Genomic DNA, 26,400 nt, shown 5'->3' on the forward strand with positions numbered 1-26,400 from the left:
TTAGGCTTAAAATATGCTGCCCCCAAGAGAAGCAGAACACTAAATTCACTCAACATTTTGTTCTGAGATTTCATTTTTTACTGGACGACACATTTTTTATGGTTTCCGGAGTGACTTTATATCCAGGGATAACTTGGAGGTTCATGAGAAGTTTTACAGATTAGTACTGATATCTGAATCAGAAAATAGCTCCAAACCCACAAGGATTCTGTTACTGCTACAATACAGCCCCAATGCCAAAAAAAAAGATACACTTTGCAGAATGATGAGGCGAATCAGTAAGTTCAGGCTTGGGTGCATCGGAGCTGAGAACGCTTCACTAAAAAGCTTTGGATCTAGGCCCTTCCCAACTGAGTTGGGTAGATGCTGTTTGAAGTGGAGCAAGCTGCTGATCTCCACTGCCCATTGCTGCCACAGCTTCCTGCTACACAAGCTCTGCACCATCCACGGCTTCAGGAGTGGAATCCTGTATCTTAAATTGTCCCCTTGGCAATGAGGGGGGAGCTGCTGTAAACGATGCTGGGCAGAGATACACACTTGATTATCAACACTGTTGCCAAGCACACGGAGTGCCTTTTCGGAGCTAGCTGCAGTTTCCAAGTGACATGCATGCAGAAAGAATACCAAGGTAATCCAGTCAGGAAGCAACAATGATGTGAACCACTGCAATAAAACCACCACTCCAAGTTAAAGGCTACAATTGCCTGGCACAGTCAACAGCAGATGATCTTTATCACCAATTACCTAGACCAGTTGAGTGTCCAGCTAGATCTTTATCTTTCACCAGAAGGGAACTGACACTGTTTCAGTTTCTTTCCTTAACCAAGAAAACCTATTTCCAGGACTCCTGACAACCTCTGACGTACCATTCAGATAGTCCCTGACTCAAAATTTGACTCTAGTCAGCAAGTGAATAAGCTTCTATCAGATGGAATAGTTGAAACCCAGAAAAACAGTTGGATTAAAAAAAAAAAAAGAGAAAGAAAAATTTAAAAAAAAGGCAATTAAAGCAAGTGATACAAATAACCTAACTTTAACTTAAAATTCAATTATTTTAATGAGACTTTGCTTCCAGGACTCTTCATATTAAAGAGGGAATGGATTTTGGTAAAAATGCATTTCTACCAAATCTATTCTAGGGTATTTGTCAGCAAGTATTCTTGGGTGGCCATTTACAGCTATCACATGCTAAAACCAAAATGAATAATGAAATCCAGCTCCCTCAAAGAAGGTAAGATTCAATAATGCATCTGGAAAAAGGATGGATAATAGAGCATATGAAGTACATAGAACTCAGCAGAAAAGCAGATTTGCATGGTTCTTTTTATTCAAACATTTTGAGATCTCATTTTTTATGTACATATACAAGTATATATATAATACTTGCCACCTTTGGCAGCTGTTTAATGCCAGGACTCTACAGACAGGGTAAACAGGTACTTTTCATAATGATATCTTGTTTAGTCTGATGAGGGGCATGATACAACCAAACAGATGCTTAGCTCAATAAAACTGTTTCTGGTCTTTAGTGTTGGGTTTTCTTTCATGTTTTACTACTTTTAGTATTTCGTGACTGATTTGCTACAACTGCCAATACAAACTTTATCAAAAGTTTTGGTTTTTTTTTTTTTATTACTTTTTAAATTATTCCCTTACTTTTCTTCTATTGTGCTCCATCTTGTCACCTCAATCCTCAAAAGCAGATTGAAACATCTCTGAATAGATCTCATTCAGAGATATGGTGTGTTTCACAACATGTGCATCTTTTTTTAAAAAATGAAGCAAAGCAGGGTCACCCCCTTTGCCAATTTCCAGGCATCAAGAGTCAACATCAAGCATTTCTATGGAAAAAACATACCATAACGAGTTCATAACAAATCAGCTAAAGAAATAAATGGCAACTTTCTTGTTAAATAAACCACAAACAAAGTAGGAAAAAAGCAACAAAAAAAACTTCCTCACATATGACACACTTATGCAGATCTATTTATTCCTGAGCAGGCTGGCAGGTATTCATTGGTGAACAAGTGGCAGAGAGGGAGGAGGAGAGAATTTTAAGCTGAAAACTTTAGTGACTGAAAAAGGCACAAAAGACAAAAATATTGAGGCCTTTAGAAAAAAAAAAAAGAAGGATTATGAGAACTATTTTCAAACTGAACGTCTTTTACTGATCAAAATGAGTATTTGGTGACGATGACAAAATTGAGTATTAAAGAAGTGACACAAGGTATTCAGGAGCAAATTTCTCTTCAACTAAGAAAAAGACTGAAGACTTTAAATGGAAAAAACTGTTTGAAAAGACATTTCTCTCTTTAGAACATTATCTTTTAGTGCCTTCACATATACAGTATATAAATCTTGGTGTGGAATCAACAGGAATTCAACCTAGAAAATAGTTCCTTTATGTTTAGTAGTACACCTTATATTTCAATCTAATATTTAATAATGGCAAAATTATTTGTGACAAGTATTTAATGTTGAGATTATGGGGTATGTTTCTTTTACAGGATTTGTAAAATACATTCTCATCTGTTTGAATGCAGATACATCATCACAGAGAAGACAGTGCATATAATTCACAGGAGAGATTTGTAGTAAAATTTAGAGATACGCAACCACAAAGGTCTCAATATAATACTAAGGTGGAACCCAGGTGCAAGTTTTTCAAACTGTACATGTATTTTTAAAAAGATACAGCCTTTTAAAATGTTTATATATTGAAGCATTAAGATCCAACACTTATTAAAAACAGTAAAATTATAGCAGCAATAGGGGAGGATATCTAAGCCACATGAACATTAATAATTAAAAACAAATATGAAATATTACATTACTCAGATGTTTGCGTTAAATAACAAGGATAGGTAGCACACCAATTACTTATGCCAAACCATGAAAGAATCTGGATTTGTTCACTGTATGAACAATACTGTTATATAGTTCAATCAAAGTTACTGTTTTAAAAGAAGTGTCGAATGCTGACTTCCACCAACACTGTTCTGGAGTGCTTCTTGGAGAACTCACTGGAATCTTTTAGTCCAAGCCCGACTATGATCCTTTTTGAATCTTTGCTATAGGAACTAAGGATGCTTTTAAATATGGATTCCTTAAAACTAGGCTTATTTTATTTACACTATTCAAATTTTACTTTTCCTTCCAACAACAAAATGTGCAGGAGGATTTACTACATGCTATACAATGTAAAAATAGACTTTAAAAAGCCAGAACAATGTGAGTAAAACTGTACAATGTTTGTTCTCTGTTCCAGTTCATTGCACTATTAAGTTAAAATGGATGAGTTCTCATGCCCAGAAGACTTACTGTAGGATCAGAAAATCCACACACACACAAAGGAGGTAAATGCATACTGGTTTAGGTATAGTGCCAAATGAAAAAAAATACTATGAGTAGTATCCACGGAAAGCTTCTCATCACAGGAAATAGCATGGCTAATTCTGAAAGGCAGCCCTCTTCATGTAGGACACAGAACTGCAAAAGAACCGCAAATACATCCTGATAAACATCAGTGAAGTTAAGTCTGTATAATAATGTATTGTATACACTAAAAATACTTAAACGTTGAATTCTACCCTATTAGTAACATGGTAGAATCTAGAAATCAATTGAAACTGGCAATTAAGGTATCATCCTCTGCTCAAAAGATAATTGACACAACCCACTATCTTTAACTAATATTATCATCCAGAAATGAGTTAACTAAAGGTCATGTCTTAAACAGTGCTTTTTGAGTTGCTCTATTAGAAAATAGAACATTAAATCAAAGGTGACGCATGCAGTTACATTTTAAAAACATGCACTGACAGTTTTGAGATTCCAACTCTACTTTCTAATTCTGGTACATGTACTTGAATCACACAGTGGGAAGATAAGACATGTCCTTCACATGTTTCTCATTCCTGTTTCACATATAAGACACAAACCTCAGAGCAATCCAGCTTTCAAACCAATGCTAGCGCAACATAAAAGCAAATAAAGAAGTCAGGTGTAACAATTAAACAAAAACTTCAAAGGCAAGAAAATAAATGTTCTTGTTATCTGAAATACTTGCATAATTTAAAAATAGAACAAGGCATAAATTCTTGCTTTATTAGAACAAAAAACTGTTTTTTTAAGCCTTTACTAGAAGCTTGAAAGATCAGATATTAAATAGCAAAGCAAGATGAAAGACAGAAAATTATTCTGTTTTCATGACATCTACATTGAGAAAAAAGCCTAAAAGAAAATAATACTAGACATATTTCATGCATTCTACTTGGTAGTAACGTATAGCGTATTTCTAGCACTGTATTTTTATGTCACAATTACTGTTTAAGGACAGCTGGAAACGAACACAAAGCTTAGCAAATACATCTTCAAAGGGTTTACTATAAGGACACATCTGATTTCAAAGGTATTTATTTCAGCTATAAATATGTACTTATATATTCTTATATATAATAGTTATGTATTAAGAATGTCACAATTATTTACACTTACATGTGTTCTTGAATTCAGGAAAAAAAGCTAACCTTGAGGCATACTCATACTGGTACTTGTGTTATATTCAAAAATTATCCCTGTACATGAAGTTAAATCTTCAAATATTGTAAAACGTTGGAAGTAAAAACTAATAATCTTGAAATAATACATCTAGATGTGATACCAGACAACCAATCCCTACAGGCTAAATTTCATATATATTTCATTGATTTGTTCGTAAGTGACTAAATTAAGGAACCCTTGCTTCCAGCAGATTTCCTCAGATACTCCTCCTTACCCTCGAAACAATAAAACTAGGTAATTCCCCTTCCCACAATGCCCTCCTCACCTTCTACTTTAAATTTGCTATGAACTCCATCCCAGAAGGCCCTCCCCATATTGTTGCTCTGTCCTCATGCCCCCAGACTGACAGGAGCTACTGTAAGTGCATTCACCTGTGAATCCCTAAAAGCTATCCGGCCAACTGGATGTTGGCTTTTCAAAGTCAATAGCCTTTAACTCAAAAGAAACAGCGTTTTTTCCCTAGATGCAGTTCCCTACAGTATTTGTGAAATGCAGTTATTCCCACCACTCTTCCTTCTCTCTTGGTTGAAATTGGCAATTATTATTTGTGAGGCTGAAGAGACAGACAAGATGACTGCACAGAGGCATTTTCTTCAGAAAGCAACCTAAACTTGCATACTTCAAGGATTACAGATGCTACTACTTGTTGCATTATTGTACTTGGCAAATAAATCATAATGCAAAAAGTCATTACATTATACATGCAAGAAGAAAGACTGAAAGCTTCTGTAAAAAAAAATAATTCAATGGGTATAGTCAATACAAACATGCTTTCATTTAAAGATATGGTACCTATTCCTGTTGTGACACCTAAAAACAACTACAAGATACGACAAGAAAATCTCCATCTGCTCTCCTTGCTTTACAACTTAACTTGGGCACAAGAAACTTTGCTGCTTACTTGCTTGTGTAGGTCTTTCAATGGAAACAAACACAATGTTTTCAAAGCACATTACGTTTGTTCAACCATCAAAAAAGATCAGTAGAAAGATGAGCACAAACAGCATTTAAACACAGTGAGCCTACTAAGCTGCCAGCTTCAGTCTAAAAGTATGCTTTCTAAGATCAAGAATTTCACAGTGTTGGCTTGATATTTCTTTCCCTGTCAGCAAATGCATTCCCCCCGCCCTCTTCCAAATCTCAAATTCTGTTTCATGACCTCTAGTGATAAAATATAATATATTAAAAACATATTCAGAACAATTTAAGCACAACTGCAAATGCTTTTTTTTTTTCATTCTTCAATTTCGTGTTACCATCTATTTTCATTCTAAATCTATAAAATATAATACGAATCATACACTGGTGGAAGAACTACTACAATTTACTTGCAAATCACTAAATCCCTTTCACTATTACTAACTTCAGGATGGAAATGTTCACTGAAAAGTAAAAAGAAACAAAACCCCACAAAAGGAAAAAAATCCCCCTGAAAATTTAGGCTGCATCAAGAGTAACATGAATAAGAGAAGGTAAGTTACTGCATTGTACAAGACTTTACATAGAATATATACGTAGTCTGGCTTTGGGATACTTACCTCTGAGAAGGTACTCCCTATGGAATACCCTATGGAGTTCCATATGGAATCAGGAGAGCTAACTGATCACTAGAAAGAGGGACTTAAGCACGAGGACAAAATGATGATATTTTTAACATTCTGGGGGACACAAGGGGACGGCAGAAACTGGGAAAAGAGGATGTTTTAAAAAAGCAAACATCAAAACCAATTTCAAAACTAATAATCCTATTCAGAAATGCATGTGGAATTCTTTTTTTCCTAACATGAAAGGCACTGAGCTGCGTTGGCCTTTTTCACTTCTTTATTACACTGGATTTGCACATTCTGTGTTCTGAGGATTTCTCCTTCCAGCATTTCAGAAGCATTAGCTGGTTATGAAAAAAGGTGGAAGAATGATCCATGGTAACACAGAAGGTCAATAGCAGATTTGGATCAGAAGTCTCCTTCAAGTTCTAGTCCCATGCTCCAGCTCTTGCCCAAACTGATTTGCCAAAACAAATTTACTCAATCATTATTAAATGAAGATATCAAGTATTAGACAACACACATGGAGGGGGTCTGTGTGTGTCTTCCTACATGATCCAAATTTAGTCTTTCACAATTTCAGAATTATTCTGGCATTTAGTTCAAAATATTCAAGATGGTGACACTTCTACAAAACACTATGAAATTCAGAGAAAATATAAACTTATTTCACTGTCTTCTTGTTTTTATGAGAACACCAGTGAATTTGGCAAGATTTCTCATTAAACCAACACTTATTGCTCAATCTTGTGGTTCCATTAACCTTTCCACACTCAGTGTTCTTTTATTTGTCCCAATACATTATGCCAACAACACTATGGCAATCACCTTTTTCCTGATATTTTTTCTTCAGCTCTTGCTTCTAAACAGTCTAAGTAACTTTTCAACAGTAATTAACAATATCTGGGCAAGTTTATTACTAACTCACTCCATGGACAGCCATAACACCCACATAAGACTGCATGTTCTAATTTTTTAAATACCATAATAGAATAAAAAGACAGTGCTGCTTTAAAAAAAAATCATCGAGGACTTGTAAGATTTTTTTTCTTTGCTCTGCAAACTGGAATATAGAGCTAGAAAGAAGGTTTTATCTGTGCTGACAAATGCCACGCTAACTGGATTTTCCGTAAAGCTACACATATCCTATTGTCACATATAATTTACTGCCTGTTTTTTTGTTCTAAGATTGGAAAAAATGATCCTCAAAGGAACTCAAAGAAGTTAACAGATTTTAACAGAACAAAGTATCTTTGGCGATATGATTTACACATTTCAAAATCTCATTTCTTGATTAAAGCTTAATAAAAAAGAAATGGAACCCATTCAGTGTAAGACAATATCTGGATCATAGAGTAAACAAATGTAAAATGAATACAATTATCACTATAGCATACGGATGATTATTACTGGATCCAGAACTTGTTATCCTCCTGCTTCTTTTGAAAAAAAAATTTCAAACCCCTAAATCTTCATAATCATTTTCACCATGTCAAGACATTTTTAATCTTTCCAGTGAAGAGAGCTGACCCTTCAAAAAGTAGGTCACTCCTTTCATTTTGAAATGCAAGGAGTAAGTTGGAATTCCAGGTACAAAAGCTGAGCTGAAAGTTGCTTTATGTGATTGTGTACAGAATCATCTAATCTCCCTTTAACAAGGTTTAAAAATAATTTCCAGACAACAGACAGGTGTCTGGGAGTATTTTGTGCCATGTATGAAGCCTCACTAAGGCTTCAGGCCAGAAGTTTTAGGGGCAGAAAGAGAAACAGTTTACAACTTCAGAAACAACTGAAAGTCTTTCCCTGTTCCACAGGATAAATCTACATTACAATGTAACACTGTCAGCCACTACAAGTATTTAACATAATCTAAACATAGCAATCTGCAGTTTAGTTAAGGTTACATTGAAAGGAAGAGTAAAATTCAGTGCTCACTAGCTTGTACAACTGCATGCCATTGTGCAAACAGACCCACAGAAGATCAAGAAGGGCTTAGTTCTGTTCAGTAATGAAATGGTAGATGAAGGGGAATCATCTTTTCCTTTCAGTACGAGTGATGTAAGTGATTACTCTTCATACTCCCACCATTTGTGTTTTACAATTTAAAGACAACTGTGCTTGTACATGATGACCTGTTTGATCCAACACATTTAATGTGAGTATGATGTTTTTGTAATTATTGCATCTAGCTAGTAGAATATCCCTGGTGATTTTAAGTCACGAGTATGCAGAGGCAGAGGTAGGAGGGAACCTCAGTATCAAGCTTCCTAGATCATCCTGTCATATGTTCAGCTAATATACTTTTATAAACCTTCTCTGCAGAAGATTTCTCCATTTCCCTAGGCAGCCAGTTTCTTCTCAGTATCCTCATAATCTGAAAGCTTTTGTGGATAGCTATGTCTAAAAATAACAGCAGACTGTAAAGAGCACTAGTCATTCCAATCAGTTTCTACCAGATGTATTACGATGAAGAGCAAACAACTTTAATTATTGACATCAGTTCATCCTCTTGGGTCAAAGATTCTGCTTCACAAAACTAAAGTTTAGTGCCAGAACCATTAAAAAACCCTTGATCTTGAGCCTAAATGGCACTCAGCTCATAAGCAAATACATCTGTCTAATTTAAGAAGGATTTTCAGAAAGGGTAAGCAAACAACGGAGAAATCAAAGGAATCAATTCTGCGTTCTTACTGTATGTGGTAGTTCTGCAACCCTACACAAAACTTAGAAATGAGCCTCTTCCAACAGGAAGTCTGTTGGAGCTTCTAGAATACTGCATGGCTCTTTTCAGATTTTCTGAAGCAACAGCACACCAAATTTCATCCACAACTTTAACCTGAAAGTACTTTCAAACCTCTGTGAGATGAGGGTGATTAGAAGACTGTGTAAGAAATACAAAAACCTTTAAAAATCATATGGAGGGAGTTAAGTCAAATGATTGTGTTTGAAAGAAAGAGCGAGACTTGGAAAGCGTGATACCAAAAGAGAAAAACTTTGCAGCATATGAACATGAAGCAGAACATAATATACATTTGGATGGCAGATAAAAAGGTATCCATCATCCTTTTGTACACCCGTTTATTCAGATCTTGGGAGTTTGATGCATATGCTAAACTTTAGACACTAAAGAAGATGGTACTATTTATATGCCAAGAATTAAGAGCATAAGCATTAGTAAGATCTAGGCAAGAATGAAGTTAGAAGAAAAACATTTAACAGTTATTTAGCAACCTGTAAACTACCTGGAACAACTCTTGAAAGCTAAAGCATGCAGTGATTTTTAATGTCTGACATTCTATTAATATAATCAATGTATAAGACTGGAAAATAAATGACTTGTACACAAAACTTTTAAATAAAAATGTGAAGAAGGTATAACAAGTAAATGTAAAATAAATAATTTTTACTATTGATCAGAACGTAACATCTAAAATGAAGCTACAAGCACTTCATCTAGCAAATGCATTATTACCACAGGCAGTTTGAATTCTGATTATGAAAAACCTGTACAACACAAGTTTTTAACTATACCCATTTAACTTTGTAAGCTAGACTGCTCTGCTCCTGCCGACGTGCTCCAGCTATTTCAATATACACCACATACTTTGGTATATTATACTATCACATACAAAATAAACACGGTTTATTTATGAACTATATGCTCAGAAACCTTGACAAAATAGAATATAAATGAGAGCTGTGTTTGATAGAAGGGCAACATAATTCATGAATCCTGTAGGACTATTCAAATACACCTTGTATGTACATTAAGTTAATTCAGAATAAAAAAAATCCTTGCTAAGAAACATACTCACCCTTTAAAATATAGTCTGTTAACAAGCTTGGCACTTTCTCGCTATCCTCTTTCATGGCATGCAGGACTAAAGTATAAATAAAAATAAAATTCAGATATTTAGTCATAAACTGAAGACAATACTCTCAAAAGAAATACCATGGAGCTGTTTCAACTACTCATAGGAATATGACTACCAGATTAGTAAGAAAACTCTTAACTGGAATATGAAAAGATAAAATGAGACACAACATATCTCTACCTTTCACTTGTATAATTCTCATTGAAATCCACAGTAGATGGATGCAAGAGACCCATTTTACGTTGTTAATTATTACAGTAAAATGTCATCAGTCATAACAAAAGCAGCACCTCTTTCCTATAGAAAAAAATCTCTCCAAAAGGAAGTCACCACATCCAAAACTAAAATATCTTTGAAATCTCAGGGAAAAAAAAAAGTATGCTCCATTAATTAATTTATTTCCTTGATCTTCATCCTGAATCATGGAATAATGACACTTTTCTGAAGAAACACTGCTGTGAATGATCTGATGAAAATGGTGGGGGTTTTTCCCCTAAAATGGTGAACGTTAGCAGCTGTAGCTTAGAAAAATCTTAAATACATCATTGAATTTGGCATTAACTTTGAATAATGCCAAAATGTCATTTTTGTGACTTATATCAAGTCAAAATTGTCTGAAGAAGGAAAAACATTTGGACTAGCTCAACTTGACATATACAAGCTTGTCTATTACTCCATAAACAAAACCAATGACAATCCTTTATGAAGTGCTCTGGTTACAACTGAAAGAATCAAAAGTACAGAATTATACTGAATAGCAGTATTAAAAAAACTCCAAATTCCTCATATGAGACAACTCATTTATTTCAACTTTTATGCTGAAGACATTAGTGTTCATAACTATAGAATAACACGCAGCTCTGAAAGCAAAACCAAATAACCCCAAACACCTGCTTTACTGTCTGCAGAGAGAGTGAGTCAGAAATCTGCAACTGAGTCGCAGGATCAAGTTCCAACCAGCCCACAGAAGGCAATACTTTTAATACTCTTTACAGTGTATTTGTACAAGACATTTTGTTAATAAACTATCAAACCACACAAAACGTTTTCAGGAGGCTTTAACCTCTCTCTGCTTAAGACTGATTTTTTGAGAATATTTTGAAGTGCAATTTAAATATGGCAAGAGGATAAAATTTCTCTTGCAGGCGTAAATATGAAATGAAAAATCCATTTGTCACAGAATAAGTGTGAATTACCAGCTAAGGGTGCCTACTGCAGAAAAATAAAGGGAATTTAATTCCCGCTTAAAGATTTAATTTACTCCATTTATTTTCTCTTTCCAGAATACAACCAATGAGCCTTTTACCATTTCTCAGGCACCTGTGGAATCACAGACCTGTGCCTGCTGGAAAGCACCTTAAGACGTAGTTAGATCCAAAGCCCTGCGCTGAGATCTGATCAAATACAATGACGCACTCTACCATCTATTTTTAAACTGTTCCTATAAACTGCAAATGAAGGAGATGCCATTGACTCCCAGAGATGCTCTGCTGTATTTAACCACCATAATATTTATTTTTTAAAAAAATACATCCTTAATTTTTAATGCAAATTAGAATAAAAAGCCACCCAAAACCAGAAGACATAGAACTTATAATTTTGAGTATCTGGCCTAAGAAGATGTGAAGAAAGGTGAATTCAAAGCACAGTCAAAACTGTTTGGTTTATATTTCCTAATTATTAAAATTTATTAACAAAAAAAGCCACAGAGAGGAGCAGGCTATTTTAAACGCAATTAAGTGCAATCATTATATAACTACTTATAAGTGTCCCAACACCCATTCCAATTTTTGAAAGTAATTATAATAATCTCAATAAAGCATAGCAAGTTTAAACAAACAGGGGCATATCGCGTACTACACAGTATTGCCAAATTCCATGGCAAGCAGTATTTTCCATACGGCCCACGTGTTGAAATAATGTGAGAACATGCAAGTTTCTAAGCTTCAGGGTTTCAGAGAACAGCTAGAAAACAAACATACCATGAAGGGTCAGAAAACAAGTAAAAACTGGCCAAAATGCATGGTTAAAAGTCATGCAACTTTACATACATGCCATACAGTAAGGGGGAAAACATACGTATGGATTAATTCATTTTAAGTAACCACAGTTGGAAATACAGAGAGGAAGGAACTTTGTATGCTCACTTTTGGTTAATGTTTGAAGATCTTCAACAGAGGGGGGTCCATTTTTCTTCTCATAAGGAATGACGGTTGTTAAGTACTGTCAAATGAAAAACAGAGTTACTTGACAGTTCTTTCATGGAATTTATGTTGCTTGCATTTTATTTTGCAAAAATTGTAGCAATTGAAATTGCTAGCCACAAATAAAAGCTTTTCAAAAGATATTTCACAAGAGATTAAGATTCTACCTTTCCTATCCCAAAGCTTTTATCACAGAAGCCAACTTCTAATTTTTTTTTCAAATTATGTGACCACTTTAGAAATCATGCAGCTAACCACTAAAAAAGAAGTACTCAAAAAATTGGATCTGTTTACAGTAAAAAGTTTCTCTGTTAGGTTTCTTCATCAGAGCCCATGCAGACCAATAGCAAAATCTTTCCTCTTCTCCCTCCAGAAGTTAACCAGAAGTCTTTCAGGTATTTAAAGTACTTCTTACAATCAAATAAAAGCTGGAAGAACAACCTTCCCACCATCTCCCCTCAAACAACACTGTAAATGCAAATGAACTATTTTCAAACTCGCTCTTAAAAAAAAAGTATAAATATCACGAGTGTCACCAGTTTTATTGAAAATCAGAAAGTAATTCTTTCCAGGAAGTACATTAAAAAAAAAAAAAAATCTTTCCAGGTAAATATTGAAGTTGCCTTCAAATAACCTGGGAAACTGGTAACAGTCAGCTTTTTAAAGGATTCAAGAGCACGACTGATAAAGGTTGTGGGGTGCCTTGAGTAAGGTGTTAAGTTCATAGAAGTGTGCTAACAACTATTTGGAAGAAAAAAAAAAGACAAATCTTCAAACCTGGCATATGCTGTGACTGAACAACCTCAGAACAGCCATGGGATTTTCTCAGTGACTGGTTAACTCTTACCGAGAATGTGAAACATTCCAATGATTTTGAGAGATCAAAGAGCATTACCCAGTCCCAGCGTTAAAGGTGATCTATAGTTCTCTGTGCAAAGAAAATTAGGCTGCTCCACAGTTAGGTGAAAAGGAAAACAGACACTTTCACCTTCTGACTTCCAACCAAAATGAACAAAGCAAGCCTAATTAAACATAAGACCCCACAATTTGAATTTTAAGTTCTGTTTTAATAGTCGAGTGTGCTAACTCTTTACTGAAATCTTTCATTCTTGTCAGCTTTAAAAAAAAAAACAAACACACACAAAAAAGCTCAAAAATTTTCTTAAATATTTCAGGATTTCATAACTGCAGTGCAACCAAGATTTATTTTCAAATTCTTGAGGCAACCCTGTTGCTCTTTTATTAAATGTATTTGGACAACATCTTACTATGCAGCCCATATGAATGCATACTCTTCTTAAAGAGTTCAGCATTTCCAAAGTACTGAAATCGCTGGAATTTTCCCTAATGAAGAAACTTCCTGAAATCTTCCACAATTCAATTTTTAAGAATTCAACAGGAACTTTATTGTGGGTTAATGGCTACAAGGCAGTAGGCAAATCAACCCTCTGTCCCGTATTCAACTTGAGAGATACGTAGTTCTCCATGTAACAATCAGAAAACACATTATATACAAGGTCTCCTTCTCTCCTAGTAGCAGCTTTTCAGCAAGAGGCAAGAGGTTCCCTTTGCAGAAGGCGATTTGGTGTTGCCAAACACAGCTATAACCATTCAATGTTTAGAGAGGGATCACACACCTCATGCTCAACCATATCCTCTGCTCAAAAACCAAACAGACTCAGTTCTGTGCCACTTAAGGGAACTTACTGTACACAATGTACTGACACCTCACCAAGACCTTATGCAAACACAGGGCACTTTTCTACCTCCCTTTTCCTTTTGCATTTTCTCACATCCACTTAGCACAGCAGAGGAAAGTATAGAATACTTCGGAAACAGTCAATTCTCAATTTCTTTTCCAGCAGATGTAACCAACAGGTATCACTGGAGAACTGCACTCTTACTGAAATGACCGGAATCAATAGCTAGATGTAAGGTTGTTAAATTTGCAAACGTCAGAGATGAAAGTAGATCTACTAACTCAGAAATCAGATCTTAGGCTGCTATTTCCAGCCTTCAGAACTAAGTGGCATTCCACACTTTACCTAGACAACAAAATTATTAAGACATGTTTCACTGGACTGAATACCAATATTCCCTGTTTTCCTTCTCCCATAACTTCACCTTCCAATCTTCCTCTCTAATAGTTCAATTAAAATTAAAAATGAATTAAAATAGTTAAATTTAAAAAAAAATAGTAGTAATTTCTTTCTTAGTTTCCAGAAATCACCTTGTTTTTCTCAATATTTACTGCTGTAACAATAAGTCTCTATAATAGCACTACAAAAACTCATTCCCTGAATTGCTGTGTGAAGGATAACATATTATGAAAATAAAGAAAGAATGACTAAAGTGTAGCTAACTGACATGACCAAGTGTTAAGTCTATTGTGACCTCTAAATTTTTGAAGCAGATTTGACAAGATAAGCATCCCACTGCAATTTGTAATTACCCATAAAAAGTGTTCAATATGCCTAAAAACTGAAATGAAGATGACTATCTTGAATTTTCTTATGGAAATGTGATCACATAAAGAGCTACCAGCATTTCAATGGCTTTTATGCAGTTGGTGTTGATTTTTTTCCAACTGCATTATCAGATGGGAACAGGGAGTTCCCACTGAAGTTTCTGTTTGAACACTGAAAAATTCCAAGTCATTTTCACTTATGTCTCAAACACACACACAAATAAAAGGACTAAAATTTAAAAAAGTACCCACTATTAGAGTAATACTTCCCAGACAATAGTAAAGGTAGTAAATGCCATTAAAATTAAAGACTGAAGAGAGTTCTGAAATAACTGTACAAAGTTGTCATAAACTTCATGTTGTGACTTTATGTGTATGAACAAAATAAAAATGCCATAGAAAAATGGATTTCCAGGACTAAATCAGAAAAGAATGGGTACATTTCCTGCCCTTCTACCCTAATTTTTAAGTTCTCATTATTTCCATAATTGGCTTTAGGAAGGGAAAAAAAACCATAACCCTGCTAACGAGGATGTAGTATAAAATAAATCAGGGAAATATGATGATCAACATTAGGAAAGTAACTCAAAAAACGACTGGAGGAGTTATCCAGTGTTATTGTTAATATGATTATGCTACTTATGTCTTGAAAGTTAGGAGGCAGTCAAAGAAGAAAAGATGCATTTGAATAAACATGCATATAAAAGAAGCCTTTTAACCAAAAGTAAGAGGGGCTGGCATAGCTAAATATGTTCACTTCATGAAAATACATGATATTTAAAATAGCTACAGATACAGGTAAACAGCTGTCAGTTATTATTAAATGGTAAAGACAGCAAAGAAAAAAACAACTCAGCACACCTATTACTTTACCGGTTTTGAGATAATGTAGAGTTACAGAAACTCTTGTTAGGTAAGCTCTATGCATGTGTTCAAGATCCCCAAAGCTGGGGACAAATAGCTGGATCTATCTATTCAGGAACACTCATACATATACCTTGCTTGAGAAAGAGGGTAAATCCATGATTTCTAACCTCATGATTCAGGAGTGACTTGAGAGGAGTTTTACCTCCTGAACTCCTCTGCAGGATACTCCAGTCATCTTTGAGACAAAAGCCTATCAGCCATGAATTCTAAACTACCAGGCAGTTTATTGCCTCAATGGACTTCTCACTTGGGGAAAAAAAACAAAACCAAAACCAAAAAAATCTAATGCACTTCTCTGACACGACTGCACAAACCAGACGCAAACTATATGTAATGTGTGCCAAAAGCCAAAACGATAGCATAAGCATTAACACTTTACCAAAATACAAAATGCATTTAATAAAATACATACTACAATTCTGAAACAATTAAGTATTGCTTTGAACTAAAGCATAAGAACCTTGATACTTAGGTGTATGTAACATCTACAGTGATATTCACTGAAGCTGGGTCCCTGTGCCGTATATTTCAACATTTAAATAGTCAGTGAAAAGGCACAGACTTGCCTATGGTTTATGTATTTTATATCAGTAATCTGCACTGCACACATGTGGCTGCTTTCAACATCATGCAGTTTTCAAAGGCAAGAAGATATACAATAGAGCATGCATTTTCCAGATGCTACCCTGTTTTTTGATATATCAGCTCTGAACATTTAAAGAAAAAAGAAAAAAACACCTTTTTTCAGCTGGAGGTATTGCCCAAGTCCTTAATGTTGAAGGCTGAAATGTTATGTCTAACCTGATACATATTCTTTGATTGGATATTTGAATTTTACAGACATGCAATGTATTTGAAGCATGCATTATGCCAAAACAAACTTTTAGTCTGGGGTAGGAAATAAAGGTTATTACTTCATTGCAGCAGGATATCAAGTCCTGACTGTCTCGAGCTGCTGAGGAGAGAAAGAGACTACAGGCTGATCAGAGTCCTAAGGCAGGGAAAGAGTACCATTTCCACATTCTTCTTCTATTTTTTCCTGTCTCAGCATTTATCTTCAACTACTGTCAACTTTCAAGAGCTCAGCTCCTACCGAAAGTGCAGGCAAAGAATGAGGAAAAGAGAGAAGATAGCCCAGCACCTGTTTCTCTCCACCCGAGTTTCCAAACGTGTGGCGGAAGCCATTCTGTATGACATTTGAGATCCCTTCCATGCTGAAGCGCTAATAGTGAAAACATAGCGGAAAGAAAAAAGGGACAGAGAAAAGTTCAGAAGACTATTAATCAGGATTTATCAAGACTATAAAAGACAAATGACAAAGTCGAGCTCTAAGACGCATTTCAGCACATTTCTATTTTTCCATTCACCTATTTAATTTTTATGATTAAAAAGCAAACTTTATAACGACAGTTAAGCAATGTGTCTACAGCAAAATTTAATCAAACAAAATCTTCACACTGCAGATCCAATAATTGAGACTTGCCTTTTAAGGCTGTTTCATTTTGAAATGTAAAAAAAAAAAGTGGTTTTGAAAGTGTAGTTCACAGTACAATCTCCTTTAAAATTTGTGTTTCCCAATATAGTTTTAGAGACACCACTGATACCAATTTTTCAGATTTTATGCACCTAGAAACACTGTTCAGAGGTAGTAATTTTCAGCTCTATTTCTTTAAAATACTTTATGCTTTCATGCTTCCTTTTCCACAACTGAAGTAACAAATAGTATTCCCCATTTTTTTGTAATATGGTAAAATATACACAATCAGTTAATAATGCACCCGTATTAATTTCAAGCTCCATTACATGGAACCATAGAATCCAAGTAAAGAAAAATTTATAAACCAACCACAGTTTTTTTTTTTTTCCTGAACTTTGTAATCCTTTTTCCTTCTTAGAGGAAACAAGTGAAAAAAAAAATCAAAATAATTTTGATATTTAGCATGAGATATAAAAATCAGCAACTGACAAGAACATAAAAAGAAGAAACTGTCAAGCTGCTGGCACAGAACAGTATGATGTGCACACCTCAGCACCCTTATCTGAATGTATTTATTTATGGGAGGGGGGATAAAACGTGCTGGAATACATGATTCACTTGCCTTCTAAAGCACAATGAGGTCAGTAAATAAGACATAGATGTTGCAAAAGCCATCTTAACTCTTTTAAGATATCCTACTTAAAGGAACTGTTATCTTCAAGCCCTGACTATTTTTAATTACTCCCCAGTTTGCCCTTGTGAGAGAGGTAAAAGTTTTAGAAGTTTAATAAAGTAATTTATCCGAAGTCTGCATCAAGGACAAAGAAAATCTCTATTCATTAAAATTCAATTATAGTATCTACAGGAGAATTTATTTTCTTACAGTATAAAAATCTAAATACAAAGCTTGGAAGTAGGGCTAAATGAGAATTCATTATAGTTTTAGTTAATGAAATTAGTAATTTATACATTATTTATGAAAAGAAACTCACTCTTCACAAAGTTACTTGAACATACTATCTGTATGCACAGTCTCAGCACTTCCTTAAAAAAAGAAAAAAAAGGCGTATTGAAGAAAAGAAGCTTACACCTCTTTCTGGGAGAAGGCTCTCAAATCTGTACTTGGTGATAGTGAAAGCTATTTTCACAGGAACCACACATACACAGTCCTACTTAGGAGCTAGTTTGTTCAATCCCTCTCAGAAGGCAATCTGACACATCTATATCTTGAAGCAACCAAATACGAAAATATCTTATGTTGGGACATAAGTCTTATGTACAGCTATACTTGAAAGCATCATTCAAGTCTCTAAACTTCAGTCAAGTGATTCATAAGCTATTCTGGTTAGTTTCAAGTTTCAAAACCAAGTAATTACTTCTCTTTCTAGTCAGAATACCACTTTTTGTTTTTCCATGACTGAGAATCAAAAAGAAGTACATCTGAACTTTTCACTGTGCTCTTACAAAGGGATGACAATTTTGTATTGCTTTCCAGACATATACTTTCTTAAGAGTTCCATTAAAACTTAGCTATGTTCACAAGCACTTTTCACTAGATGGACAAGATCAGAACTCCATTTGGGTTATATCATAGGTATCTTATTCTTTTAAGTTTAGAAATAGATTCTGAAGAATTAATGTTTCATTACAAATGTTTACTCCTTATGTTTGAAAAACAACCCCCAAAACCTTCTGATGTCAAACTGAATCATTCTCTCTGGGACTTAGCCAAGATACATTAACCACTTTTTCTGCATCCTATAAGAGACACTAAGAAATTCTAACATTAATATCCCACCTAAGTAATTTAAAATTATACTAGACGGATAAGAAAGAAAAAATTGCATTGACAAGATAATAACCTAATTTCTTTCATTCGCTGCCTCCTATTATTCAAACTCTGTCTGAAAGACATTTTTCCTTTTGTTGCTATGTTATGGAAAGAACAAACCAGATTATCTCCTCCCTGTACACCTGCACTATGCTTCGGCCACACCCCTTTCTCTCACTGGGCAGAGCAACTCTACCACAGGTTTCAAGACATCCAGGGTAAGACTTGATCAATAAATATCTGTACACCAACAATAATAGTGAATTTTCTGCAAGACTAACAGTGCTACACACATAAAATTCACACAGTGAAATCAAACAGATAAATGAGTTTGCCTGACAACAGAACACCCAGCAGTACATCCAAAGACAGCATTTTTTGCAAGAATTGCAAATTTGCTGATTCCAGGCTAATTTGCAAGCAATCAAAAAAAATCTGATTTGAGTATGAGAAGAGAAGGCCATGTTATATGACTTTATGAAAAGAATAATCTCAATAGGAAGTGCCTAAACCTTGTCTGTGAATGAAGGCATGGAAGCAAGTGTACCACAAATCTTGATATAATCTAGGACTACTACTTCCCATAGGGAAAAAACAAAATATATTTTGAATGTATAAATAGTTAGAAAAATTTTCTTACTGTTCCAGGCATATGACCTCTTTCTTGTTTGCCATTCTGAGGACTACCATTTTTCAGCTTCTTTTTCTTCTTTGCCGTTTCTTTGTGTTCTCTCTGTTTGTTTTGTACTTCGATGAGGACAGAAATGAAGCTGTTTTTCACTTCCTTCTCAAACTCCAACTCATCTCGTAGAGCCAACTGCTGTACCAGTTCCTCAGAATAATCCTTAATAGCAGTCTCAATTTCTTCCAGCAGTTCATTTAACTCAGCAACAGACAATCTTTTTACTCCTATAAATAGTTCGTATAAAAAGTAATCTGTCAAGACTTTAAGCATGAGAATACTTGTGGGAATTACAAGAAAAAGAAAAGTACTCAAATTTTTCAAAACAAAAAATTCAGTTCTAAAACTACATAGAACAAAATAATATTCCTAAAGGAATAAACACATCACAGAGGCAACTAGATTAGCAACAAGATGGTTAAACTTTCTTCTTATTTCTGAGAAATCTGAGATAATCTGCAAATATGAAGTACATGTTGTAGTAAAGGAACCTGAAGTAAGCACTAAACTTCTAATACTGACATGTCTGTTAACTCACTTTCCACCTACACTCACTGTTCAGAGTAAAAGGTCTCTATATTTTCTGACACAATCATCAACACTTTGGAATTTCTGAATCCTTGGATTTTTCACCTAGAGTAATACAGAAGCTATACTCTATGAGTAAATGAATCTTCTTGGGGATATTGCTAAGGTATGCATGCATATTAATAAAAGCTTGCGCCAAGCCTTTACAATAATGTTTTTAGATGCATTTAGTAGAAAACCCAACAAAATCCCTCAATTTTTCTTTGTCTGGGGATTGTAGTCAAAAGCATGGTCTTGTATTGCCTGAAACAAAGACCTGGATCAAAATTAGCTGACAGGCTCATTTCAATCAAAAATAAGCATTAATGGTTTTGAAAAAGTGTGAGACTCAGTTGGTCAAAGCTAAATCAATTGGTCAGAAGCCTGTAAAATATCAGTGTGGAAACAAAAAAAAAACCCCAGGTTTGCATTTTAGAGGTAGTATTAGGTCATGTGTTACAGAGTGAAATTATGACCAAGAAGAATGTTCTGAGGCTTGCTTGGGTTAAAAACGAGCATGTTCTTCAAGGACTGCTTTCCATTCCCAATTAAGTCTGACACACCTAGGAAGTTAGTATGTCCCAGCAGTTGCTATGTCAAAGAACATAATTTTCATTAGCATCTGAGAAACAGCTAGTCCTGGTTACACTGAAGGGTACAATCTGTTTAAGGACATTGCATAGATGTTCAAAATTTGGTTACATTGAATTAATCTAGTAAATGTCATGCCTAAAAAAACTTTTATAAGGGAAAGTGCCTATGAACAAGTGTTGAAAAATACAAATAAGGCCACAAACTGCAAAAAAGTATAGCTCTTAGAAGTACCAAAGGTAAAAGGTGAAATGTGGTTTTTCTCTTCTAAATTACAGCAGGGAAAACTGATTGGAGAAAGCTCCTTGTCACCTACTAAAGAAAAAGCAATGAAACCTGTTAAGGCAATTCTCTGGCAAGGAGCCACAGTTTTTCAGAGTAGCTTAGGCTTAAACCCTGTTCAAACACTGTAACAGTACCATATGCTTAAGGATTAAAGTTGCAAGTAGTTTGAATCATACATTGCTTATATTATATTGTTGTTTAAACTATTCTAAGCATGTAGCATGCAAGTTATGGCCTCTACTTGTAAGCCCGATCTTGGCTGTGCTCAGTCATGGTACATACCACAGTAGGTCTTACCACAGCAACAACTTTTTGCAGACTCAGCTCTTGGTTGTCAGCAATAGTAAATACTCAAGCATAAGCAGGGGGAAGAAAGGTAAATTCAGCAACAAGATTATCTGGTGCTCTGTGGGTGCAAGTCACAGAACAGGCCTTACAGTCACTGAAACTGAGTATACTCTGTGGTAAAAATTAATGAGTACATTCCATGTGCGTTCAGTACAAAGGGCAGTCTGAAAGTGTAGGTTGCACTACTGTTCTGTTTTTGTGAAAGAAGACTAGAGAGAGCACCAATGAATCCTGACACTTAAGAACCAGCTTCACAGCCTAAGAAACAATAGTTCCATAAACATAGGTGCAGATTACCCAAGAGCAATCCTGACTGGTTTATGATATATCGGTTGTCATTATCAAAGCCTACAAAAGGACCACATAGGAACTACTCAGTTGATGCAGGTGAGTGAAGACAGAGTAATTCAAATGCAGAAGACTACTGGCTAAAAGACTGTCCTGGTTTAGCCAGGATAGGGTTAAGTTTCCCCAGCAGTGGGGGGAAGCTCTAGCCAGGTTATTCATATACCATGCTGACGTCACATCCAGGCGCCAGAGCGCGGAAAGAATCGGTGATCGCGTGGTTGGCGCAGCTGGTCCTCTCACTGCTGTATCGGTATATATATCTTGCTCTGTTCATTGTTATTACTGTTATTGTTATTGTTGTTGTTTGTTGTGTTGCTGTTGCACTGTTGTATTAAACCTCTCCTTATCTCAGCCCCGGCGCTTTGTATTTCACTCCCTTTGTGGGGGAGGGGCAGCGGCCACATGGTCTGAGACCCCAGCAGGGACTAAACCACCACAAAGACTCACCTGTGTAACCAGAGCTGTAACTGATTTTATTTTTGGACTGTCTTAATAAATGTCTTTTCCTATCCAAGAAGAAAGTAAATACAAACTTTGGTTTCCTGCTCTCAATCCTAAACATTAACATCTCTGACTTGTCTTACAAAAGCCACACAGTTTCTAGGAAAAGCCTGCAACAATTTCAGAGAGGTGCAGACTAATTCTGAAGTAGCTTTGCACGCAAAAAAAGGTAGCAAGAGGTTTTCATAAAACAGTGACCCGAAAGACATGAAAACAGATTCTGAGAAATTGGTGAAGCAAAGTTAAATTATCTGCCAAAGTAACTCAAGGCCTTGTTTGGTCAAGGCTGACCTTTAAACCATAAAGATGCAACAGACAAAATGAACTCCTGAGGCAAAGCAAAATAAATATGATATGAAATACCAAGAAAGCTTGATTAGCTCCAAACCTAAGGACATATGGAACTGTCAGAAAAGCAGGAAGCCCTGCTGAGCAAGATACACTTTGCTTTCACATTCCTGAAATTTATGTGTTGAGACAGCTAAGAGTCTAACCATGAAAATGGGATCTCCTCTATAAATCTGAAGTGTAGCAGAAACTAAGCCATGTCACAAAAGGTCAGTCAGTTTTCTGAATCTTCTACGGAATGTATATTGCTGACCCAACTACAGGAAAGAAAGCATCAAACTTTGTAAGAGGGACCAAAGTAGAAGGATCATCTAGCAAATATTCACATTCCTATCACCTTTCAGAACTGATTTTGACAAATACACAGATGAAACAAATTTCCATCATGAAACTGATTAATCACAGGTTTCTTTTACATACAATTCAACTTACTACAATTAAACTATATAATAATTTTTCCTTTCCTTTTGTATAGGGAAAACCAAATCTGAGTAGAAGAAGATACAAAGGTTTTTTTTAACTTTTATGCTGTTTGAAGAGGAATGGAAGGGGAGGACAGAAAAATATGCAAGGTCCTTATGGGAAAGAAAAAGCAACGGTTGCCTTATTTTTGTGTTGGTGTATATCAAGATACATTGCAGTGACTGAAACAGTATCAAAGAAACACTATTTTCTTTATTTGCTCCACAGATTTCAAAAGACTTAGCTAATTTTAAACAGTGTACTGGCCTCAAGAAAGTGTCTCGCTTTAAAATAAAGAAATTAATAAAGTTTAATAAAAATGATTGACTTATTTTACCTATGAAGAGACCTCATTCCAGTGAAAGAAGCTTCAGCATATTTGCTTTAATTTGAAATTCTCTAAGATTTTATTTTTATTTTAAGTTATGAAAGCTGACAAAGGTAAGTCTATTTATGTTCTAAATCCAGTTTATTCTTTCAAGGCATTTTGAAAATATTTTTGAATGCAGATATTTCATAAGAATGACTTGCTATAAGTTAAATATATGGCAAACTTATCCTTTAAACTATTTTCAATAAGCGTAAAATACTAAATAAATATCACTTACTCTCTTCATAGCTGTTGTTTGTACTGGATCTCTTGAGTGTCTGAATTTCCTGGGAAAGTATGGAGAGCCGATCTGATTGGGTGGGTGTTTCATCATCTTCTGGGTCAGGTGATTCCTGCATCATTTCCTCTATTTCTTCAATCACCTTCAACAAATGAAAACCCTTATGAAAACCCTCCTGCATGAAGAGAAACAGCCTGCAATTCGAAGCAAAGCTGTTAAGAGTTTAAGTTTTGGGGTTTTTTTACTTTCAATAAGCGAAGAAGCTGCTGAATGGAACTAATACCACGACTGGATGGAAGAGAATCAACAAAATCATACTGATATTTCCTCCTCATCCTTGCTCTCTGAGAATAAGCCTACCTTTTCAAGGTAAACTGGTGATCTCATAACAAGCAGCATGTTGAAACTACACAGTTATTTCTATATGAATGTACACATGGTTCTACTTCAGAGAACTGAACTAAAGAGAGCACTGAAATATCTTTCCTGAGTATTCAGTTGAAGGAAAACAAAACAACACCAAAAATCAACTACCTCCCCACCCCCCATTTCATGACACTTCTCCAAGTAAGAAAAAAACAACCCCTGAATAACCTGAAAAACTACTGTGCTTATGAGAAGTTTTATGAACTGATCCATCATAACCTGAGGCTGATTTGCATCCCCTGACACAAGACCTGAGCCAGACAGAAAGTATAAGAACAGAAATCCTGTGCATAGACAGCTTACTTTTCAGGATAAAAATGTCCATATTTCTACAGGCTAAATTATTAAACTGAATAAATAACACAACTTTTACAGGTTTAAAGGCTGTTGACAGTGCTGAGATCCACCTCACAGTAAAAAAGAGCAGAGGCACTTCAAGCAACCCTGTCTCTCATACTCTTAATAACCATGTTCATCAGAGTTCACAGGTAACCATTTAAACAAGAAAATATATTCTTGTGTTTGCTTACTAAAGCAGGATCTTAATGCACAGTCATTAACCTTATCCAGAAGAGCAATTTTCAAGATAACTTAAGTAAATCCATGGATTTGGAAGAGAAGCCTTTAGACACTAAGTAATTTGAAAGCTTAGCAGTAGAACTGTTGATCTGCTCTCATATTAGGCAAAAACTTGAAAGAATTCTCGTTAACCACAAAGTCATGCGAAGATATGAAAGGCCGTACAGTCATGCTGGAAAACTACAAACTCTACAAGACCACCAACATTCTGAAAATATTTTTGCTTCTTAACACATGTATTTACTTTAATAATATTTGACTAATTAATGGTAAGAAACATACAAAGATTTCAAAGATCCTGGGCTATCAACCTGACCTGAAGCATTGGAATACTATTCAAATCTGAATGACGTACTAACCTCACACATTATTATGACCCTAAATAAAGAAAAATCAAGAAGATTAACTATGGTGAACAGCAAGGACGAAGAACAAAAACTAATTACAGACTAAAAGAAAACAGTACCCCAACAACACCGTTTTGTTTGCTGAACACTTCACCTGCTCTGCTGTGAAGAGTGGTTCATCATTGATGCAGGAGACAATGATAGAATGCATATCCAACTGTTCTCTCAGCTCTTCGTCATCTGACAGGTCAAGGTTCAAGTTATCATTTACCTAGAAAACATGAAAAATGTGTATTTACATAAATATATACATATACACATACAAAAAATACATGTAGATATATAAAAAACAAAAGGGGAACTAATATTAAATTTTAAGGGCAAAACAGATTCCTTGCCCATAATAACAGAATCAATGATTCCTGCTGTCAAATACCTGGAAACTGAAGTACCTTAACAACTGAAATCAGAACTGCAATTGAAGAAAGTTAAAATAGCTTTCAGTCTTTAAAGTCTTTAAATATCCTCAGCATATAAAGACCATATGCACAACGATGTGCAGATATCTGCATATACACACAATGACAGGCAGTCAATCCAATGTAGATATTTAAATCTTAAATGAAGACAAACATTTGTCAGTGTGGGGTGAAAACCTATCTATAATCTCTAACTTTACACAAACCTGTTATTTTACTTTTATACTTCTACTTTTTTACATAATAAGACATGAAAAAAGTTGTTTTAAAAAACAGAACGTGGTTATCACCCGAGATTCATTTTGAAGACCCTCAGATATTCAACAATATACTTTTAAAATAAAGCAATGCTGTTCTCACACATATGCCATCAAATTATATTCGTTCTTCAAAACCAAAGATGTACATATAGTAAAAGAAAAGATTTAAGTCTCCTCCTTAACCAGTCAGGTGTATTTTACTCTTACATGGTGATATATTCTAGTTTCTTTACAAAGTTGTTTGCTTTTTTTCTGCACTTTGTCTATTATAGATCCAGCCAAACCAACCTAGAAAAGCCTCCCAGCCCCCAACAGCTGCAACCCCTAACTGTTGACATTTTGAGCTCAACCGATCTTGGGGCTAATTTACAAGCATTATGACTAGCTGTATGAAGTCCTTGGTCTCACTGTGCTAGTTTTCAATTTTGTTGTAATTCCTCAAATTTTCCTAGTTTCTTCAGAAACCTTAACAGTTTTCAGATTCATTTTGAAGATGCTACTGATATCCCCAGATACCTAGTCTATAGGGGAAAACATACAATTTGTATTTCTTCAGCCACCAGAATGAAGTCATATGTCCACCTTTTTCCAGAATCTGAATTCCAATAACCATTCAGTGACAGGGCTTCACTAAGAATATCTGTTCACCTACAGCACAGATACATCCCAGTTTAGACA

General features: G+C 35.2%; 1 protein-coding gene across 2 annotated transcripts in view; it reads right to left on the reverse strand.

The window, feature by feature from the left end:
- Positions 1-1,304: 1,304 nt before the first annotated feature.
- Positions 1,305-26,400, reverse strand: part of FEZ2 (fasciculation and elongation protein zeta 2) — a 29,005-nt gene continuing 3,909 nt past the window's right edge. The window contains exons 3-9 of one of the 2 annotated variants that reach the window (XM_074818285.1): positions 25,138-25,254; positions 23,629-23,773; positions 19,529-19,797; positions 16,722-16,802; positions 12,130-12,205; positions 9,923-9,988; positions 1,305-3,489 (exon numbers count right to left, since the gene is read on the reverse strand). In XM_074818285.1, coding sequence (XP_074674386.1) covers positions 3,473-3,489; positions 9,923-9,988; positions 12,130-12,205; positions 16,722-16,802; positions 19,529-19,797; positions 23,629-23,773; positions 25,138-25,254 — 771 coding nt within the window. In that variant the 3' untranslated portion in view covers positions 1,305-3,472. The remainder of the gene's footprint in view (positions 3,490-9,922; positions 9,989-12,129; positions 12,206-16,721; positions 16,803-19,528; positions 19,798-23,628; positions 23,774-25,137; positions 25,255-26,400) is intronic. The other variant, XM_074818286.1, reaches the window with a different exon arrangement.

This window comes from Strix aluco, chromosome 3, assembly GCF_031877795.1.
Source record: "Strix aluco isolate bStrAlu1 chromosome 3, bStrAlu1.hap1, whole genome shotgun sequence".
In the NCBI taxonomy this organism is placed as follows: domain Eukaryota; kingdom Metazoa; phylum Chordata; class Aves; order Strigiformes; family Strigidae; genus Strix; species Strix aluco.